Genomic DNA, 22,952 nt, shown 5'->3' with positions numbered 1-22,952 from the left:
CTCAGTCCTGCACATCAGCTTGGAGGAATTTAATCCCATTCCTCATCATCAACTCTGAGATGTTAGTGGGTTTCCTCAAAGAAATGCTTGCTTCAGGCCCTTCCACAACATTTCTATTAGATTAATGTCAGGACTTTGACTTGGCCAGATACAGCTAAACAGGTCCAAACCATCATCTGCTTCACAGATGGCATAAGGTTTCTCCTTGCAACATTGCCATGCACACCATTGTTGTTCAGTGTTCTCATGAACATTAGCCAATGTGAGAGAGGTCTTTAATTGCTTGGACGTTGTTGGTCGAACACTCATGGGGAAGGGAACTTGAATTCTCCATTTGTACACAATCTGTCTGACTGTGGATTGGTGGAGTCCAAACTCTTTAGAGATCGTTTTGGAACCTTTTCCAACCTGATGAACATCAACAACTATTTTTTTTGAGGTCCTCAGAAATCTCCTTTGTTAGTGCCATGATACATTTCCACAAACATGTGTTGTGAAGATCAGACTCTGATAGACAGACTAATAGATCCCTGTTCTTTAAATAAAACATGGTGCTCACTCACTCACACATGATTATCATCCCACTGATTGAAAACACCTGACTCTAATTTCACCTTCAAATTAACTGCTAATCCTAGAGTTTCACATACTTTTGCCACTCATAGATATGTAATATTGGATCATTTTCCTCAATATATAAATGACCAAGTATAATATTTTCATCTCATTTGTTTAATTGAGTTCTCTTTGTCTTCTTTTAGGACTTGTGAAAATCTGATGATGTTTTAGGTCATATTTACGCACATATATAGAAAATTCTAAAGGGTTCCCAAACTTTCAAGCACCACTGTAAATGCTGCAGGCTAAATTCCCTTATTCTGTTAACAAAATATTAGACCTGAACTGATGAGTCAGGTTTCAATTAAGCGCTGAGAATTTTAGCCTCCCAAGTGTTACATAAATAGTAAGCAGGAATTAACATTTTTTTAAAGAACGGTTATTGAGGTTCCTACTAAAATATGCTAACTTGCTAACTCTTTTGCTAATATGCTAACTCTTCTTATTTCTCTAGTGCAAATGCTTTTCTTCAAACTTGCATAAACAAAAAGCGCAAATCACAATTAAACATACACACACACACACACACAGGATAGATAGATACATATATACATATATGGATTCAGGTAATTTCATTCTAATCTAAAACAATGGACTACATAAATTCTGCTTTAGCTTTGCATAAATTAGACAGTCAAATGTATCTGACTGGCCAGGGATGGGGTGTAGTACCTACCCGTACAGACTGGCCTATATAAAACACAGCCTGTTTGCCTCCAACACCAAAGTAGGAGATGTCACTGTTCAAACTGCGAGGGACTGCACTGGGACGCACGTATCCTGATTTATCACTATTGAAAAAACAAATAAATAAAGCACATTTGCAAAACAAAGGGAAAAGTATCAGTTATATACAGGGAACACCACAATAGCATCAGTTTTATACAGTTGCAATCAAAATTATTCAAACCCCATTGCAAATCAGGTTTATTGTCAAAATTTGCTGTTTGCAAAGAACAAATCAAACAAAAACAAATGAAATAGTACAACACATTGAATGCTTCAAGTGGTTCCCCCAAATTCAACTGAAAATGCAACTTGCAATGATTTCTCCAGTTTCAAAATTATTCAGCCCCTTGAATATGCAAATATGCAAACCCGGTGTTGTCTCAAGCACACCTGATGCAAATAATCAAGGGCTTCATTAGTTGCACCAGGTGTGCTTGAGCTGGGACCCATGAAATACCTGAACTCGCTAGGGGTAGAAAATTAATGAAATACCTGGACGGGGCATAAAAAGGAAGCTATCAACGGCTGCAAGCAGATTTCTGAGAAGGCAGGTTGTGAAAAACCTTCGAGTGACTGCAACAGACCTGCAGCGAGACTTGGTGGTAACAGACACTGAGGTTTCAGTGAGCACAGTAAGGTGCGTACTAAATGCAGAAGGTTTCCATGCCAGAACTCCAAGACGTTCACCACTACTGACTCAAAAGCAGAAGAAAAGTCATCTCAAAATCATATAAATAAGCCTCAGAAGTTTTGGGATTCTGTTCTGTGAAGCAATGAAAAAAAAATTTTTTGGAACTTTTGGGCATGATGGATCAGCGGTATGTCTGGAGGAATAAGAATGAAGAAAGAACACTGTCCACAGTCGAGCATGGTGGTGGCTCAGTGATGCTCTGGGGCTGCTTTGCATCCTTTGGCACCGGAAACCTGCAGCATGCGGAAGGCAAGATGGATTCATTGAAGTATCAGGAAACCCTAGGAGAAAACGTCGTGCCGTCTGTGAGGAAGCTGAAGCTTGGGCATCATCGGACCTTCCAACAGGACAATGATCCCAAGCATACCTCAAATTCCACCAAGTTGGCTTGGTTGCAGAAGCAGTCCTGGAAGATTCTACAGGGCCATCACAGTCACCTGACTTGAACCCCATCGAAAATCTCTGGTGGGATTTGAAGAAGGTGGTTGCAGAACCCAAGAATATTCTGACCTGGAGGCCATTGCTCATGAGGAATGGACCACGAGTCCTCAGGAACGCTGCCAGAAGCTCTGCATCTCGTTTGCAACAGGTCATAGCAGCAAAAGGAGCTTTACTAAGTACTAAAGATATTTGCCATGAAGGGGTTGAATAATTTTGAGACTGGAGAAATCATTTTCAGTTGAATTTGGGGAACCCACTTGAAGCGTTCATTGTGTTGAACTATTTCAATTGCTTTTGTTTGATGTTTTCACTGCAAACAGCTGGAAGTCTGTACATTTTGACAGTAAACCGGATTTGCCATAGGGGTTGAATCATTTTGATTGCAACTGTACAACCCCAATTCTGAAAAAGTTGGGACAGTAAGGAAAATGCTAATTAAAACATAGAGGAATGATTTGTAAATGTACTTTGACTTGTATAAAGACAAGGTATTTGATGTTTTATCTAATCAACTGCATAGTTCTTTGAAGCGAAATGTTTATTTTGAAGTTTATGCATGCAACACATTCCAAAAAAGTTGGGACAGGGGCAATTTAGGACTAATAGCGATGTTACGAGTTGAAATAAGAAGGTGATGTGAAACGTGTGAGGCAATTGTCTAATCATAGTATATAAGGAGCCTCCAAAAAAGGTCTAGTCCTTCAATAGCATGGATGGGTTGAGGCTCGCCAATCCGCCAACTGATGCATCAGCGAATAATCCAACACTTTGAGAAGAACATTCCCCAAAGACAAATCGGTAGGATTTGGGCATTTCACCTTCTACAGTGCACAATATAATTAAAAGATTCAAGGAATCTGGTCAACGCTCGGTGCGTAAAGGGCAAGGCCAAAAACCACTTCTGAATGTGCGTGATCTCCGATCTCTCAGACCCGTCAAACACGTCAAGAGTCTCTGATGGATATCCTGACATGGGCTCGGGAATACGTTGGTAAACCTTTGTCAGACGACACCATTCGCCGCTGCATCCACAGATGCAAGTTAAGGCTTTACTATGCCAAGCAGAAGCCATACATCAACACTGTCCAGAAGCTCCGCCCACTTCTCTGGCTCGGTCTCATCCGAGATGGACAGTAGCACAGTGGAATCGTGTTTTGTGGTCCGACGACACGACATTTCAAATAGTTTTTGGACAAAACAGCCGTCGTGTTCTTCGGGCCAATGAGGAAAAGGATCATACAAGATCTAAAAGCCAGCGTCTGCCATGGTATGGGGGCATGTCAGTTTATGGCTTGGGTAACTTGCACTTCTGTGAAGGCAGCATTAATCCAGAAAGATATGTACACATTTTGGAGAAACGTATGCTGCCATCCAGAGCAGGACAACGGCAAACCACATTCTGCCTGGATTACAAGTGCATGGCAAAACAAACAATGTGTTAATGATGTATTTTCAATATAGTACAGGGTGAATTGAATTTTCAAATGACTGTTTCTTTTGTTTCCATACTGTCCCAACTTTTCCGGAATTTAGGTTATAGTAAACGCCTACAACTAGAAACTGATAGGTCTGTATTAGTTATTCAAGGAATTCATTTTGAAAAATGATCTCTTTTCACTCATTTACACTAGAAGTTGTTTAATATCCTTTATTAGTAATAACAGCTATCTAGCTCAGCTAGAATACATAGGATATCATGTTTATGTAATAAGACTTTGTTTTCCAGAGTGCTGATAGTTTACCTCCTAAAAGTGCGGTCATCTCGGTTGAATTTGGAAAGGCGATAAACTGCCCAGTTATTTAACTCTTTAGAGGTCATTCCACGACCATTATCCATCACTACTACTGCAGGCCCACCTTGAGACTCGTCAAAAAACTGACGCACAGAGACACGCACAGAGAAAAACAGAAAATAAAATCAATGTTCAGAGTCCAATGAACTTTTACTGATTAGCTTATTTTAACCCTAGAATGCACAAAGTGGGTCAAATTGACCCAGTAGGGTGTAGTTTTTGAAATATATGTGATCAATCAAAGCTTTTTTTTCCACCATGTAAGCCTTAATAAACTTCTTTCATTTTCATATTATGTGGTCATCGGTTTGGAAAAAGTTACATTTTCATATCACTACCTCAACTCTTCATAAAGCGGGTCAAAATTACCCATATACATTTCCTATGGAATTTTTCACTTAACATGTTATTTTTTTTTGAGAGGTTGTCAACAACAATATTTCTTTCCTTAGAACTCCATGGATTACTCAAAAAGCTGTTTTGTCTGAGCCAAGAATTTGCCTCAGCCAAAAGTCACATGACAACTTAACACTTATCATCATAACAGAATCTTCGAATCACAGCAAGCATAGACCTGCACCACACAGGTCCTGTGATCCGGTCAGATAAATTTTGCCTACAAATTCTGTACTTCAACAACGAACTCATATGACGAGTCAGTTTTGGAATGCAGATATTCATATATTATGGATAAAATAGTCATTAAATTATAAGAGATGGCATCCTGCCAATTTTAGTTCTTTTAGTAAGTATTGCTTATACTGAATTATTGTAACATACGTTTTAGCATAACTGAATGATAGCATGACGTACGAGAATGGCTGAATGAAAATGTAAACTATTTTATATATACACACATACACACTAGGGATGTCACGAGAACCGATACTTCGGTACCAACATTATTAAAACGTGACGGTACTTGTAGGTACCAATTTTAATTAAAGTACTGTGGTTGCAATTCTTCTGGACCTGATGGGGGCAGCAAATACGCGCAAGTGTTTTAGTCGGTCCACGAGTGGTGAAGAAGAAGAAGAAGAAGAACAACAACAACTACAAGCACACGGGGACAAACTATAGAAGATTAGCTCCGCCACGACTCGTTGAGAGGAAAGTTGATATGGAATATAGAAATACTTCACATTCAAGGAGGATGACAACAAACATATAATTGATGCTCTGAAGCCAGTGTGCAACTGATGCGATCGTTCATTTCAAACAAAGCGAGGAAACACCTGGAATTTGGCGAAGCACCTGAAAGACGGTCCTATGTTATGTTTGTTTGAGGCAGCGGGCATTGTTGCCATGAAGCCAGCTAACGTTATGCTCCATGTAATGTTTGCGATAGCCAGTTATTTGTTAACGATGCTAATACATTGCAATGTCATAAAATACCTCCTAATGGGCCACCATGCATCGCCAGTCAGCCCGTGTCCTGTCATCTAAATGTAGCCTATTGTCACTAATCATTATTCAAATGTTCATGCTTTTAATGAATCTTTTTGGCCTGCCACCATATCAGTCAATTTAAACTAATGCTTGCATTCAGAGTATAAGGTGTGTGTGTGTGCGCATGTGCGTTTAGGAGTGCACCTCCACTGTAGCCTCCACTCATTTTCAAACAGTGTTTGATAGCTAAAATATCCCCCTATCTCTCTCTCTTTTTTTTGCCAGTATCAGCCAGGGGACAATGTCCTCCAGTAGAGTTGTTAATTAATTTTTTTAGTTTTATACCACGGTATTGACTTTGGAATTGAGTATTTTTGGTGGCATCGTGACATCCCTAATACACACACACACAAATATACATACACACATATACATATATTTAGAGTTATAGATTAACATCTGGGAAATTTGGAGGCCAAGTCAACATCTTGAACTCTGTCATGTTCCTCAGACCGTTCATGAACATTTTGCAGTGTGTCAGGGAGAATTATCCTGCTGAAAGTAGCCACTGGAATACAGATACAGGGAATACAGATGCTATGAAGGCATGTACTTGGTCTGCAACATGCCACTGAAGGCGTGTACTTGGTTTGCAAAAAATGTTTAGGTAGGTGGTACGCATCAAAGTAACATTCAGATGAATGCCAGGACTCAAGGTTTTCCAGAGCATCACACTACCTCCACCGACTTGTCTTCTTCACATAACGCATCCTGGTGCCATCTCTTCTCCAGGTAAGAGATGCACATGCACCCAGCTGTCCACACAATGTAAAAGAAAACATCTTTTTCAGCGCTTCCCACATGCGTCAGTGAGCCCTGGGCACCCATGACCCTGTCGCTCATTCACCGGTTGTTCTTCCTTGGACAACTTTTGGTAGGTATGATACACTGCACACCGGGAACACGCCACAAGATCTGCTGTTTAGGAGATGCTCTGACCCAGTAGTCTAGCCAACACAATTTGGCCCTTGTCAAAGTCACTCTGATCCTTACGCTTGCGCATATTTCCTGCTTCCAACACATCAACTTCAAGAACTGATTGTTCACTTGCTGCCTAATATATCCCCCGCCCCCTCAAAAAATCCTAATATTGTGGAAAGTATAGTAGTACTTTACACTACAGTAGTATGAAATTTGTTCAGTTAGCTCAGAAAATCTTTAACTGCATTTGAAGAAAAATTTTATTTAATCTTTTGTACTGCATATGTACTAGGGATCGTTTTGACCCACTTTATGCATTCGTGTAGGTTTTTTGGTTCATTAATTCTATGGTTAATAATCAATTAAACCCTTACCAATCTTATGTCGATGCTCCTTGTTTCAGGATTATGCGCTGTTGCAGAAAGTGCATTATCAATAAGCTCAGCAAAGGCGTAGGCTAAAGTATTGAAAGAGCACACACACACACACACACACACACACACACACACACACACACACAGAGAGAGAGACCTCATTAATAAACAGATTTGATAAATACAGAAGGCAAAGAATTCTGTGTGTAAAACCGAATTTAATTTTAAATCACTGCAAAAGACAAATTCAAATGCAGGTGTAAGAACGAGAATAATCATGTACTTACGTAGTGCCTTCTGTCCTTCGCTGGCATAGTACTCATACTGGCCACTCTGTACAATGGTGTGGAAATGGGGAACATAATTAATTCGTTCTTCAGTTGCCACAACCAACTCCTGATCCAGAGACTTTAGCAGGTGTAAAGTTTTTCCATCTGATAATTCTTCTACAAAATCACAACAAAAAACCGTAGTTATTAAGTCTGAAGTTATTTTACTTAATAGCAAACACACACACAACCAAATCAGTGATTAATAATTATGGTTGTAATTCATTTGGTCAGAGCTAGGTGGATATATGACTGAACAGTCTCTGTTAGGTAGTCTGTTAGGTAATGACACACTGGTGAAGTAATTATAAACTTGTTTATATTGTTAAACTATTATATATTCATGAAGCTGACCATACTCAGATGCTACTCAGTTTCAGCAAATACAGTACACAGATTATGCTATTCAATGGTTATGATTTTGAGTCAACAGAATTGTTACTTACCGTAAACATCTGAATCAATCTCCCTGCGATCCGTCGTAGTGATCACAAAGCTTTCATTTACTGAGATAGAAAATTCCTGAAATTAAAAATGACACTAGTGTGGATTAAAATCAGACTTGCTCCACTGAAATCATACGCGGTCCAAAATAGGCTAAAAGACCAACAGTAAATGGAAAAAATGGTAAATGGAACACTTGTATAGTGCTTTTATCCAAAGCGCTGTGTCTCATTCTCACTGTGTCTCATTCTCACTGTGTCACTGTGTCTCATTCACCCATCCATACACACTCACACACCAATGGTAGCAGAGCTGGCATGTCAGTTCATGTCATGTTCAGTGTCTTGCCCAAGGACACTTCGGTATGTGGATTTATGTGGGCCGGGAATGGAAACACCAACCCTATAATTAGTGGACAACCCACTCTACCACCTGAACAACATCCGCCCCGTCAATACAATAAGACCATTCCGGTTTATACAACATGTGGACATTACAGAGAAAACTGTAGCCATTAACGAAGCTCTTAAGAGTGCAATTGCTACTGCGATATTTTCAGTTATATACATAGATATATTATATGCAGATATATTAATATATAAATAGCAGAACATTGGGAAAGCTAGGAGAGCAGATGCAATTTCACCTGGCATGCTGATACACTGTGCCCCATCTTCTCTGAGATTATCAACCTCTCCATCACCCTAGGTACCAACATGATTCAGGGCCCCATTCCAAAGGAGGACAATATAACGTACCTAAATAACTATTTAGTTACAGACCCATTATTATTCCACTTGTTATATTTATTATTAGCTATTAGCCTATTTGTCTGGTCCAAACCTCAATAACTCAAAAACAATCAAGTCAGTTAGGCCATTTACATCGTTTGCACCTACAACACGACAAATAATTAACCGCACTTGAAGCGTTCGTAAAATTAAAAATAAAAACACCCCAAACTGTATACGGTACCATAACGAAAACCAACTGTATGTCGATACGTGCAATTCTGGAGGGAACGTCGGACGGCGTGGCGTGTTGACGTAATGACGTGTGACCTTAATCCATCTATATTCTACAACATGTAAAACCTGAACATGAAAGGAGTATCCTAAAAACAACCCATGTAAACACCTTAAATCAGAATATTGTCCTATTCAGAATAAGGTCGATAATTAGATCATTGCTGTCCATGTAAACGCAGTCAGTGTAAAGTTACTGAGTGTGAACCCGGCTTTAGTAGGATTAAAGTAATCAGAAATCGCTGTTTACATGGTAGTTTGTTAATTGGAATATCGTTGTCCATGTAAACGTACTGACTGGTGACACTTCTCACACCACAGGATGTGGAGTCGCCAGACAGCTCCAGGTGTTTAGCATGCCTTGTCGTCGAGCTCAGGTGTGAGTACCAGTGAATTAGCTAGCGGGCTGGTGTAATGATTTCTCACCCCACCTTTAACGTGTTTACTCGGAGATAAAGTGATGTTGTCGTGTTATCGGAACTCACGAGCGGTTCGGTATCTGTTCTTTATTGATAAACTACAGGTAGCGTAGCTAGCTAGCTAGTCAAACTCGGTGCGACGCGGGGACTAGCAGAAATCCACCCACCTTCCGCACAGCACACAGGAACTGTTTGTAGCTCGTGCCGCCGATATCCAACATCTTTCCAGAAGCTTCTTTATTTTCGGGGCGACAGTCAAAGACCAAAACCGACCGGCTGACTTGCGAAGTCTCCGCTGCGGGAACTCCCGATTCCGCCATGTTTCCAACTCGCTATCGCAGGACTGCTCACAATGCCTTCATATATACATATACATATACATATTTTCCCAAAACCTGAACGAAATACCTCAGCTTTCCACATCCAAAAAAATAAATTAAAAAAATCTGCCTAACTTATCTCTTACTGCTGTTGCCGTTTCATGAAGTTCAGCGTTCCAGTAGTCTCATGAAGCTCCCTGGAGCTTTCACACACCTCCGACTGGCTGGGTTGCCAAATCCGCACACACGACTGACTAAAACTCAAGTTAAGACTCTAATAAATTCAGTACGGAAGTGAGACGAGTTGTCAGGACATTCTATACTTGTATTGAAAGTTTGTGTTTTTATTACCACTGGCAACCCTAGAAAAAGTTTCGCGCCATTCATTCTTGAACGTTCTACTCTCTCTCTCTCTCTCTCTCTCTCTCTCTCTCTCTCTCTCACATCTGTCTAAATGAGGAACCATATAACCATGCTTAGTAATTATGACTACTACAGTCATGTAGTTGAACCGCACCGCCTCCATATTTGATAAATAATGCACTATAAAAGGTTCAAAAGCCTTTTATTTAGGATTCAGGCCTCTGTTAAAGAGTTGTGCTTCAAACCTCAACCCAGAAGCTAGACAAGTTTCACTGTTTTCATATCCTTGTATTGTAATAGTTATATACCATTTTGATCAAGCATTGTTATAAACACACAGCTCCAATAAATACTTCTTTCATCGGGCCCTAAAACTCTTGTGTTGTTAAATGATATTGCAATAAAGTAAGGAATAAAGCAGTAATGGAGTGTGGTGCTGTAGAAAAATAATCCACCACAGGGTTTTCCTTAAACAACATGTCCTGAAGTGGTTTATTCCTGTTAATAATTACTATTGCATTAATATTAATGACATGCTTTCCATTCCTTTTTAACAGTTTATAGCTAGATTCAAGGGCCCACGGTGGCTTAGTGGTTCACTTCACACTTCCAAGGTCGGGGGTTCAATTCCCACCGTGGCCCTGTGTGTGCATGTTCTCCCTGTGCTGCGGGGGTTTCCTCCGGGTACTCCGGTTTCCTCCCCCAGTCCAAAGACATGCATGGTAGGCTGATTGGAATGTCCAAAGTGTCCATAGTGTATGAATGGGTGTGTGAGTGTGTATGTGATTGTGCCCTGCGATGGATTGGCACCCTGTCCAGGGTGTACCCCACCTTGTGCCCAATGCTCCCTGGGATAGGTTCCAGGTTCCCCGTGACCCTGAAAAGGATAAGCGGTGTAGAAGATGGATGGATGGATGGATGGATGGATAGCTAGATTCAATGTTGTGTTGCATTTTTTGAGACAAGTCAGGTGCAGTACTGACGACTGGCAGAAAACGTACAGACCGTTAATAGGCTATGTGCAAGACTCCTTCCACAAATGTTAAATATGTCTCCTTACACAAAACTTCTCCATATCAATGGTTCTCCTTTTTCTTTGTTAAATAACAACACATTTTTCTCTGTTTATTATTAGCCTTTGATTATGTAGACCATCCACCATACAAGTCCCTGTGACATAGCTGCTGCTATATAAACGATGAGGTATTAGAAGGAGAGCATTACCATGTTTCTAAATTGCTAAGACACATTTCTTGAAGTCTCAAACACAAAACCATCCTCAAAAACTGCATTCACAAAACCCCTGACTCTTCTGGCAATATCAAACGATCGCCTCAAAAACATTTCCTCTGTGCTCAAAATCAAACAATGCATTCAGATCATAGACACAGTCAGACAATATATAAACACTTCAGAGCATTCAATAGACACGACATCAAAATAAATAAATACATGGAGAACACAGCATCCAGGACGTGGTTACAGAAATAAATGTTTATTGTATATAATACAGGCATTTTGCAGTTAAAAAACACACAATAGTGAGTTTATTCTATACTGTAAGTAGGCCTACTGCAAATAATACAGCATATTTGTATATTTCTACACTTGTATACTGTAAAAATATAGTATCCCAATGGCAAAAGCCCAGAGAAAACAATCTCTAAATGAAAAGCACATTATAGTACACTCAAAAATGTTGTGCAAACACAAAATCAAACTCAATGAGAGATATGAGACAATCATTCTGCTGCAGCATCATATCTTTGTGTTGGGTCTGGCCAGAGGACTTCGTCCACTTCACAGGCAATGCTGTCCCTTGCCAGACAATGGGGGAAATACCCTCTGCTGTGCTGGACCCAGCCTTGACAACACCTATATCCTATGTCACCACAGGCCAATTCCATTGCCGGTAAGAGATTTTCCCTGGTATATGGGTTTTGGTCATAGACCTTCCACCACCACACAGAGAAAACACTTCTACTGGCTTGAGGAAAGGGCTGTATGGTGGAAGGCAAAGATTTATGAATTGCTGGTTGTTGTTGAACCATTCCTATCCGTACACCACGGTGAAAGCTGACATTGTCCCAAACCACAACATAGACAGGCTGCACTGCTTGCTGATGATTCTGCTGCTCACGCTCAAACAAAACATCTGGAAGACCACCCGGAAATGTAAGCAGATGTTCACTGTTATATGGCCCCAGGGTTGCATGACGATGGAGAACCCCACGATTATTTATGGCTGCACAAATGGTGAAATTGCCACCAATTCCACAATCATTTGGCAGTCTTGCAATTCTACAAAAAAAAAAAAAAATGCACTTACAAATTTATGCATACAGTAAAAATAGTAATGGACATTACTCCTATACGTAAAATGTTGTATGATACAAAAGATTTTCTTTTTTTCTCCCCAATCGCCTTTCTATTCACAAAGTGATGTACTGAACTTCTGAAGCAAAACCCAAAGACAAAAAAAGTAACCAGCAGCTGCAGTTTAAAATACCCAATTGCAGAGTGAAAACCGAGCACCTGGCAACACAAGCAACGTCGTGGAGAAATAAGAGAAGCGCGAAGGTAGGTTTCAGCAGTAGGAAATTGTGAGTTGTGTCCTGCCAGCAATAGTCAAAATAAAAGCCCTCGCCCAACTTTGTTTTGAATGTAGATCATTATGCATTCAAATCAGTGACTCAAAGTAGTCTCCTAGTTTTTGGATGTCGAGTGTACTAGTTAAAAAGCACATTATTTATTTTGTTTAAAAAAAATAATAATGATAATTTTAAATTCCAATCTGTTTTGCCACACATGCTAGTTAGACAGCTCTCTTAAAGCTGGAGTCTACACTGACTCAAATAGATTAAGGCAGAAGTTCAAATTGTTTCAGTTTGATTTGTAGATTTAATTTTCTCAATACTCTATTAGGGCGCTATTAATTCTGCTATTAGGCTATTCTGTGTTCTGCAGGGGGTTTCCTCCAGGTAATCCGATTTCCTCCCCTAGTCCAAAGATTGGCATGTCCAAAGTATCTGTAGTGTATGAATGGGTGTGTGAATGTGTATGTGATTGTGCCCATGTGATAGATTGGCACCCTGTCCAGGGTGTACCCCGCCTTGTGCCCTATGCTCCCTGGGATAGACACCAGGTTCACTGCGACCCTGTAGGATAAGCAGTATAGAAGATGGATGGAGGGATGGAAACTTCTGCTATTTTAATGTTTATAGGCTGACCTAATGCGTGACCTGGCCTAGGCTATATTTCTTAGTCAAGCAAATTCAGTGTATTCTGACAAGCTAACAGCTATGAAATAACAGACCAAGGTCAAGCTGGTAGACCATATTTACCTGCTTCCTCATTTACTTGACTAAATTCGTCAACAAAGTTTCAATGTTGAAATTGTCTGAGAATATAAAAAAGAAATCACATATTACTGTTATAAAATTTTCTTTAGCAACATTATTTTCATGCCTACCTGTCTAGCATTAATAGTGGTAATTTAGAAATGGTTTCTTTTCTACCAGCACAGTACTAGGAAATATTATCTACCAGACCAGCCTGTCAGCTGGTACCTGATCAGGCCAAGCTGGATTTTTCAGCAGGAACTTTGAGGAAATTGTGTGATGACAGGTTTACAAAGCTAAATTGGTGGCTAAGTGTCAATTACTTGTTAGCTCCATTAGCTTTATTAATTCTGTGCAAAACTAAAGATGTGAATGGACCTCAAACATATTTTGGCTGATTGAGTATATTTGTTATGTTTGTAAATAAATGTTTGATTTTTTTTTTTTTATATCAGAAACACTATTCAACCGTCTCTGATATGGTCATATCAGTTTACAAGTCTACATTGGGTGGGACTCGAAAAGGAAAACAGTTAAAAACTCACATTGACTTATATCTGGCACATAGTTCTCTCACACTGGCATTAGCAGTGTTTTTTTTTTTTCCTACCTAGTTGGTTGAAAGCAGCATTTTAGAGAAATCAAAGACCCTTGTTGTATGGGGAAAAAATATAGAATTTGGAGAGAAATTTAATGTATGGCAAATAATTAACGTTGTACCAGACAAAATAAAGACAGTAAAGAAACATTCTTTAATTGTTACTTACAGATTCAAAACTAGAATACATCACTCATTCATCTCCAGCAACTGTTTTATCCTGGTCAGGGTCACGGTTGACCCAGAGCCTATCCTGGGAACACTGTGTGTGAGCCGGCAATACACCATGGCAGTGATGCCAGTCCGTTGCAGGGCACCATGGACACACATTGGCACCAAGGGGCAATTTCACATAGCCAATCTACTGTATCTACTGAAAAGTGTGAGGAGGCTTGCACAAACAATGGGGAGAGCATGTGAAACTCCCCACGGACAGTAATCTGCGCTCAGGATCGAACTGGAGACCCTGGAGCTGTGAGGCAGTGCCTCCAACTCACATGCCTCCCAAATAGGATGTTAAATTGAGCTGAACTGAACTGGATTGGATCTGAATTGTATCAAACAAGCCTAATGACATCTGACCAGAAGTGAAATCCCCTGCTGAAAAAAAAACAAAACAAAACAAAACAATAGAAACCCTCATAGAATTTGTAATAGTTTTAATGGTTATAATGGGAATTGTATTGGGGTTGGTTGTTTTTTTTTTGGAACTATAATGGTCCCTGTGGGTCTCTACTGGTAATTTGTTGCCTTCTATTCGTGGCATGTTATGTTTAGTGGATACCATTAAGGACCAATAATGGTAATGGTTTTAATGGTTAGCTGATGGTTTGTAATGGTATTTGTACTGAAATCCATTAGAGTTTCTGTCATGGTTTATATTGTTTTTTTTGTTTGTTTGTTTTGTTTTTTACCAGCAGGGTAATATGTATGAAATCTTTCTTTTACTGTATTGTTTTTTGTATCGTATCGCGGGAGCTTCTTCTTCTTCTCTTCTTCTTCATGGCGGTTGGCAAACCACTAAAGGTGTATTACCGCCACCTACTGGACCGGAGTGTGGGCAGTAGCTTGGCAGGAAAATAAATAAATAAATAATGGTAAAATAATAATAATAATAGTGATAATAATAATACTAAAATTAAATAGAAAAAAGGGAGATTAACACCAGTTTCCTTTAAAGCTGTGTGAATCTGGGGATACATTTACTGCAGTTTTCAGACCTCGGATTTCCAATTCATCTATACCGGAAGTGGGGTAAGTGCTTATGTACACATCCTCAGCACTCGCGCTTCAGGTGTAGCATGATGCTAAAGCGCGACACTAGAAAACAGTTCTGACGTCATTTTAATGTTAACGTTTTTATCTAATCGCGATCTAGAGATGTCTGTCCTGCTATCAAACGAGCGTGGTTGGCTGTTGGACGCATGTTCTTTCATTAACGAAGGATTTCGGCGGTGCTACAGCTTAAACAAGGGTTACTTCCGGTGCTGTTTCAAGAAGCAGTACTTTGATATACTGAAGCCTCATATAGTGAGTAAGTCCAGGAGTGCTTGTATGATGGGTGCTGTACCAAACACAGAGAGCCATGCGGCTGAGGATAACAAAATCGAGCTAAAGACACGAAAGGTACAGTGAATTAATAGAGGAAACCATACAAATCCAATAAACACACAAAAAAGGTTTATCTAACGTTAGCATTTGGTTCCCCTTAGGTTATATTTTAGGAACCATTTCATTGTGTTCTGTTTTGGTTTAACATAAAGTTAGTGTTCCCTGCTGTAAAAACAAAACACATTGTCCACTACAAAAACCATTACAAACTATTACTGGTCCTTAACGGTAACCCCTAAACATAACATTCCACCAAGGGAATTAGAGACCCACATGGGACCATTACAACCAATACAATTCCCATTATAATAATTAAAACATTACACATTCTCTGAGCTATTATTCCAGCAGGATTGTTCCTGAAACGTTCTGGGAACTTTAAAATACGGTGTTCTCATATGGTTATGTGACAACTGAAAAGTAACCGCCCATTTAGAGAAACAGAAATTACAGATAGTGTTATAATGTGTTCACAGAACATTTGGGGAACCAAAAACAAACATTCCCACAATGTTCTGGAAACTGATCATTGTTGTCTGGAAATTTAATTTAATTAGATTTGGATAATCGGTCTAGTCTAACGATTTATCGAAGGAACTATATATATGTCTGCAGTACTAGGTACGTTTTCATGACCTTTTTGTGATGTAATATATTTCTCTTTTAGAAAAGGAAGCGTAAACGAAGTGAGATGAATCAAGGGGAGTTAGATGCTGAAGTATACCATAAAAAGGTGACTTTTATTGATGACAGATCTCAAGCTGTTTTCAAAAATGCTGTTACCTGTGAAATTCTATCGATTCAGTAACCCTGATGTTTTGGACACTGCTGCCCTCTTTCGCTTTGTCTCTGTACAACAGGTCAGGTGGTTGGTTCTGGAGGGCACTCGGTCTCTTCTGGAAACTGGGCATCACTGTGGTTATCTGACAGAAGATTTACATACAGTGCCAGCTAAACAAATGCCTGGTCATGAATGCCAGATGGCTGCACTATGTGACATGGCCAAGCAGCTGCCTAAAATGGAGAATTCTGATGCCCCACATGTGCAGGCTGTTAATGGCCATCCAGATATGGATGCACACCTCGACCTGTTCTCATGCCTCACAGAAAACCCAGATGACATTGCCCGTGAGGTAACGCTAATGGGGGAGACGTATTTCCTGCCTCCTCGCAGCCGTTTCTTGTTGTCTGACATCACACGTTTACAACCCCTTATTCGCAGTAAGTTCAATGTAGATTTGTGAGTAGCCTCAGCTCTTACCTGTCTGTTAAAATCTCCCCTCTGCAGCTAGATTATTAGGTTAAAATCCCGCAAATCAAATCATGTAAGCTTTATTGTCATATGTTTTCAGAATACGTATTATATGAGAACAGTGAAATTAACATGCTACAGTAACATGCTCCTATAGGAAGCAAAGTGCTGAGACAACATAAGGAGAGAGTTGCTCATGTGTGGGGGGAATATATAGCACAGGTTTGAGATTGCATGTAGTATAAATAGTGCAGTTTATGTAATATGATAACTAAAAAAAAACACCAACTCTGACTTCCAGATGTTTTTCAGTTTGGCTCACTATCCAAGTTAGTAAATTGTCTTAGAGTAAAAATCTGTAGCTAAGATAAGTGCTAAGATTTATCATTTAAACCAAGCAGCTGCTACTCCAGCTGTTCACGATCCCCATCCTGTCCATGTTCATTTCCTGTTATCTTGCCAGTTTGTCTGTCTCTTCTCTGAAGCTCAATCCACAGCTCACTGCTCATATGCTTTTATATACAGTTAGCTGGCCACAAGCTTTTAATAAACAATCCTGATGCGCTTATGCTTTTATATACAGTTAGCTGGCCACAAGCTTTAATAAACAGTCCTGATGGAGTAACAGAGCAAGACTAGCCTATGTAGATTTTAAACAGTTTTTAAATTATGCATTATTTTCTTTCCTAGGCGAAGACAAATATGACCTAATAGTTCTTGATCCACCCTGGGAAAATAAATCTGTGAAAAGAAGCAGTAGGTAAGTTTGACATGCTACGTGTATATACGTACAATATAATATGCTGTCCATACGAGAAACACTACAAGCTCCTTAAAGAAACTCGCACGGATTTTTGAATTGTCAAATAATAATTACATTGTGTTAAAAATTTCAGTACTCTAGCTTGCAATTATTTCAAGTATTTATTAAGGTTACACAATGGTTGCATTTGCATTATGCCTATATATATGATTCCAAATGCACACAAGTATTCTGATCTACTAATCACTGCACATCAGCAGCTTGTGACCTTAGATAATGTCAGGACAACATTAATCACAACATAGTCTCAAGCAAAATTAAGTTAATCACATTTCACATATACTGTTGGCTACTACCTAGTGAATGTTTAGACTAGGCAGTTGAGAGTCGATAATGTACAATCATCCAGAGTACAGTTCAGCAGCCTGAACGGACTTGGACATACCTTTGTTTAGCTGTGTTTGATCTAGCAGATGTGTTGACCAGAAATTCCCAGCCCAACTTCATGTCAAAAAGTACCTTTTTTTTCCTCACCTTTGCATGGGTAACAACGTCATCTTGGTGCACATGCATTTCCGATGTAGCCGTCACTGTATTTACTCAATATTCTACCTTTCCCTGTCCAATCTTTGCAATATAAAGTATTGCATTTAATTTAATATGCACCAAAGAAGACAATCATGCCCACTATTCATTGATTTACAGGTACAGTTTTCTGCCATCCTCCCAGCTCAAACAACTTCCTGTGCCAGTGTTGAGTGCAGCAGGATGTGTGGTTGTTATTTGGGTAACCAACCGTCCCCGCCATCTCCGGTTCGTCAAGGAGGAACTTTATCCTCACTGGGGAGTGAAGCTGCTTGCAGAGTGGCTCTGGGTGAAGGTACTCAAGCGATCATGCACACAAAACACACTCTTGGCATTTTTATACGTTTATTAATCTCTTTGTACTGTACATGTACATGTACATTCACTGTCCACTTTATGAAGAACACCTCTACATCTGCACATTCATGCAGTTATCTAATCAGCCAATCATGTGGCTGCAGCACAATACAAAACAATCATGCAGGTAAAAAAGCTTCAGGTAGTGTTCACATCAAACATCAGAATGGGGTGGGGGGTGTGGGGGGGGTGTTTGAGTAGGGTTAGCTTATTCCGGACAGTACTACATAAAAAAGGGATTTTTATGATCCCTCTTATTTTGTTAACAGTATTAAGATTTAGCAGATTCTGCAAGGGGTATGCAAACTTTTGGGAACAACTGTATAGTAACTCAAATAAACACCCTTAGAATCATTGTGAGCAGAAAAGCATCTCAGAATGCACAACACTTCAAAATTTGAGGTGGATGAGCTACAACAGAAGACTATATCAGGTTCCACTCCTTTCAGCCAAGAACAGAAATCTGAGGCTATCATGTCTTTTTATATCTTTCTGAGATACTCAATCCAGCCCTTCTGGTACCAGCAACCATGCCATCATAATTCTGATGTTAGATGTGAACATTGACTGAAGCTCTTGACCTGTATCTGCATGATTTGTTGCATTGCGCTGGACAGTGAGTGTATATATCTGTATATGGTATATAAAATGTCAAATGAGTAGTGTATGACCTTAACATTTGTAGTAAGTGTGTGCAATTTTCAATGGGACCTGAGATTTATAGTTGTAGCCGTTTTGCCAGTTGAGTAGCTGTTTCTAAAGCATGTCCTAACCATTATTTTGTGTTTAACTGTGTGTAGGTGACCCGAAAAGGGGAGGTAGTTTTCCCCCTGGATTCTCCACACAAGAAGCCTTACGAAGTGTTATTACTTGGAAGGTTCTCTGCTAACAGTTACAGCACAACTGGGTAATGGCCTAAACTTGGACGATTTAGAGACATGAACATCATGATGCTGTTGTTAATTAGCATCCACTTTCAAGCTTTGTAGAAGTTCGTTCGTTCGTTCGCTAATTTGTCTCCAGTCGCTGCTTTGTCCTGGTCAGGGTTGTGTTGGATCTGGAACACTGGATCGCAGAGCACATTCATACACACTCTTTCACACACTCATTCACCAGTAAGGAGGAACCCCACATGGACACGAGGAGAAAATTGGTTTGTAGAAGTATTTTAATGGTCCAAAATCGTTCAAGTCAGCTTTCACAGAGGCAGGTGTTGTATTTATTAAGGGTAACGGGGACTTCTTATAATATCCTTGTTTTCTCTTGGAGCAGCTGACATGTATGTAACCAGAACACTAGGTGGTATATTTCCTTTGCTACAATTTTTTTTAACTGGATGTCTATAACAAACATCTAATCACTTTGTAGGTTGTTCATTATTCATTTGTACACATGATAATAATGAACTGCAGCCTGGTAATGTTTATACAACAGCCGGTTTTATTCACAAATATAGGCACCCCAAAGGCGTGGTCTTTGTGTATACAATATGTTTTAAGTTATACCGAATTGTTCACATGCTGTCCCTTTTGTTTCAGAGCTGAAGCGTGTGAGATCCCAGATCAACGGCTCATAATTAGCATTCCCTCAGCACTGCACTCTCAGAAGCCAGCTCTATCAGGTATTCTGAACCTCTGTCATGTTGATCCACAACTGTCTATCTGCAAAGTCTACACATAATCCCAAATGCCAATCAAACAGCATATGAGACCAGTGTGTGAAGTGAGTGCAAGTGGCAATGACTTCTATTCTCACATAAACCATCAGTATCAGGTACAAAAACAAAAAGTACATAGCTTGCCATGTTGCTCAGACACTGTTGGCGTAATAACCTCTGTGACTGCCCATCATGAATTTCACTTCTCACTTTAAAGACTATTTAAATTCTAGACTTGTATCAAAATCGCATAGGGAAGAGTTTGAGTGACAGATCTATGCTCCAGTGTCCATCTTGTCTGGAATTAGATGAATGCTCACATTTTGCCCTTCAGACAGAAAAGATGCTTGAACAGACTGTGTATTCGGTTCACTCTTTTACAAGTATAATTGGTTAAATGTAGGTAAATCTAACCTGCGCCAAAGATTTCATTTTGTGCAGGCTTTGACTTTGCAGAAAAGAGTAAATGCTATAGAGAAATTTGTTGTGCATCATTAAACAATATGAGAACTGCAGCAAGTTGTCTAAGATGCTCAGAACCTACCAACCAATTTCCTTATACATTATTATGACAGTGTAGTTAGGAGAAATTAGGCATTTTTTAAAAGGGAAAGTTATGCTTCATCTGCCTTTTAATACTACACGTTTTACAATTTAATGATATCTAGAGAACATTATGATGGACATGATAAAATGATTTTGGTAAGACTCCGCTTTAAGGTTCCCTAAGTGATATTATTTAATACATTATTTAACCTGAATGAACCATGCACACCATAAGCAACTGACAAATTAACCAAATGAGGCAAATGATAACCACCTCAACTGACCAATATTCATAGCATGTTCTAATGTTTAAATCCAGACATTTACTTTTACTAATTAATGTGGACTTCTTTTTAATTATGGATTTTTAGTCAATGCTGATGTGTATCATTATCGTTTAAACAAATATGAATCTGTGCATGTGCCAACTACTTTACCTTTGGTTTATTAATTCTGACGTTCATGGATTGGTAACATTAATGCAATAAATAACATTATAGTTATGGGTAAGTTAATTTAAAGAATTACTATCATTTTAAAGCACAAGTTTCAGCATGACTTGTTTAAGTTGTTGTATACAGGGAATATAGTATATGCAACACAAAATAAGCATTTAATTGTAATTCTGTTCATAATAAATATTACAGTTGGAATATTAAGAGAAATAATGATAACTAGTATTATGTTTGCAAACTAATTGTACAGCCCTTGTAATACAGTGTAGAAAGGGAACTGAGGCAATATGTAGGCTATTTCAATCTTGGAATCAGCTCAGGTAGTGTTTTTTGTGGGCACGGGGGCTTAGTGCTTGGCATGTTTGCTTTGCACCTTTATGGTTGGGCGTTCAATTCCCACCTTCGCCCTGTGTGCACGGAGTTTGCTTGTTCTCCCCATGCTTTGGTTTCCTCCCCCAGTCCAAAGACATGCATTGTAGGTTAATTGGCATTTCCAAATTGTCCGTAGTGTGTGAACATGTGTGCGATTGTGCCCAGTGAGGGGTTGGCACCCCGTCCAGGGTGTCCCCCGCCTTGTGCCCCTAGTCTCCTGGGATAGACTCCAGGCTGCATGCGATGCGACCCTGTGTAGGATAAGTTGTACAGAAAATGGATGGATGGATGGATGGATGGATGGATGGAAATGGGTTTTTTCCCCCCGTCAATTTTCACAAAACAATCACATTCAAGAACTGAGAAAACAACTTTACATTGTAGTATATTTCATTCAAATGGTAACGGTGCTAATCACAGTCATTTTTTAATGAGTGATAACTAATTAAGATGCTCATGTAATGAGCTCATGTAATTTACTTTTCCATATTGCTGAGAACAATTTAATAGTATACTCAGAGTGGACCTTATTATATTTTATACTGTACTTTTCCTCTTTATTCTGTTTCAGCTGTGTTGAAGCCATACATTAGGCCTAATGCTAAGTGTCTGGAAATGTTTGCTCGAAGTCTCCAGACTGATTGGACAAGCTGGGGAAACGAGGTCCTCAAATTCCAGCACCACAGCTATTTTACCACAGATAGTGCGGAGTGTGCACGTGACACATTTACTGAGACTACAGATGCAGATCAACAGGTAGACACAAGAGTAATGGACAAATCTGCCTGTCTGTGAACCTAAGAACAATTTTAGAAATATAAACCACTTAATATTTATTTTTAGAAATGGAAAACAGCATTGATATTAAACAATTTTTGTACAGTACCTTGCCTATTGTTGCTTAATTTGATTCCTCTATCTAGAATTAATCACTGCTTGTCTGTATGCTAACTTAAGTACACACTGTACACACTGTAAGCATTGACTTCCTAATGCAGGGGCTCACTGATGGATGTGGAAATACTTTGTACATGTGCTTTGTCTTGTAAAGGCAGATGGCTTTAATAGACTAGTGTTGGCCCAGCTCACGACTGTCGTATTAGTAACTGAAAGAGTGACCCTTGAGTTGAAAATTTGAACAGTTGTAGGGGTGTCCTGTATCTTTAACTCATTGCCATCAGCCAGAACAAACAGCATGGTAGATTCTCCCATTTGGTGTCTCACGCTGCACTGGCATCCATTTGCCTGACTTTGCCCTGGTTTGAGAGTAGCTTCTCAAGCCCCAGTGTGAATTTGCATCCCTGCTTGTATTAAACTGTTAGTGTGGGAGAGAATGAGAAGGTCATCATACCTAAAATACAGACATGCCTCATCAACCATCAAAGTTTCAGCCTGTCCCCAAAATCACCCCTCGCGCAGCAGCCTCCTGCAAAACCCATCTGCTACATGCTTATTTCAGGGGTTTATACATCAATCAAACAGTGGCATCACAAAATAAT

At 39.5% G+C, this 22,952-nt stretch overlaps 2 protein-coding genes across 5 annotated transcripts in view; one reads left to right on the top strand and one right to left on the bottom strand.

Moving 5' to 3' along the window:
- smchd1 (structural maintenance of chromosomes flexible hinge domain containing 1) overlaps positions 1-9,850 on the bottom strand; it is a 53,166-nt gene extending 43,316 nt beyond the window's left edge. The window contains exons 1-7 of one of the 4 annotated variants that reach the window (XM_017472359.3): positions 9,700-9,850; positions 9,401-9,589; positions 7,792-7,867; positions 7,304-7,462; positions 7,017-7,099; positions 4,222-4,355; positions 1,295-1,409 (exon numbers count right to left, since the gene is read on the bottom strand). In XM_017472359.3, coding sequence (XP_017327848.1) covers positions 1,295-1,409; positions 4,222-4,355; positions 7,017-7,099; positions 7,304-7,462; positions 7,792-7,867; positions 9,401-9,553 — 720 coding nt within the window. In that variant the 5' untranslated portion in view covers positions 9,554-9,589; positions 9,700-9,850. Of the gene's footprint in view, positions 1-1,294; positions 1,410-4,221; positions 4,356-7,016; positions 7,100-7,303; positions 7,463-7,791; positions 7,868-9,400 lie in introns of all 4 variants that reach the window. The other 3 variants (XR_006982786.2, XM_047156661.2, XM_047156660.2) reach the window with 3 other exon arrangements.
- Positions 9,851-15,104: 5,254 nt separating this feature from the next.
- Positions 15,105-22,338, top strand: mettl4 (methyltransferase 4, N6-adenosine). Its single transcript, XM_017473263.2, has 8 exons — positions 15,105-15,481; positions 16,134-16,199; positions 16,327-16,687; positions 17,409-17,478; positions 18,187-18,361; positions 19,224-19,330; positions 19,962-20,044; positions 22,025-22,338. Exons 1-8 carry the CDS (start codon positions 15,203-15,205, stop codon positions 22,246-22,248), a joined length of 1,365 nt encoding a protein of 454 aa, XP_017328752.1. The 5' UTR covers positions 15,105-15,202; the 3' UTR covers positions 22,249-22,338.
- The last annotated feature ends 614 nt before the right edge of the window (positions 22,339-22,952 follow it).

Source organism: Ictalurus punctatus, chromosome 7, assembly GCF_001660625.3.
Source record: "Ictalurus punctatus breed USDA103 chromosome 7, Coco_2.0, whole genome shotgun sequence".
Classification (NCBI taxonomy): domain Eukaryota; kingdom Metazoa; phylum Chordata; class Actinopteri; order Siluriformes; family Ictaluridae; genus Ictalurus; species Ictalurus punctatus.
This window is presented reverse-complemented; position numbering and strand designations above follow the sequence as displayed.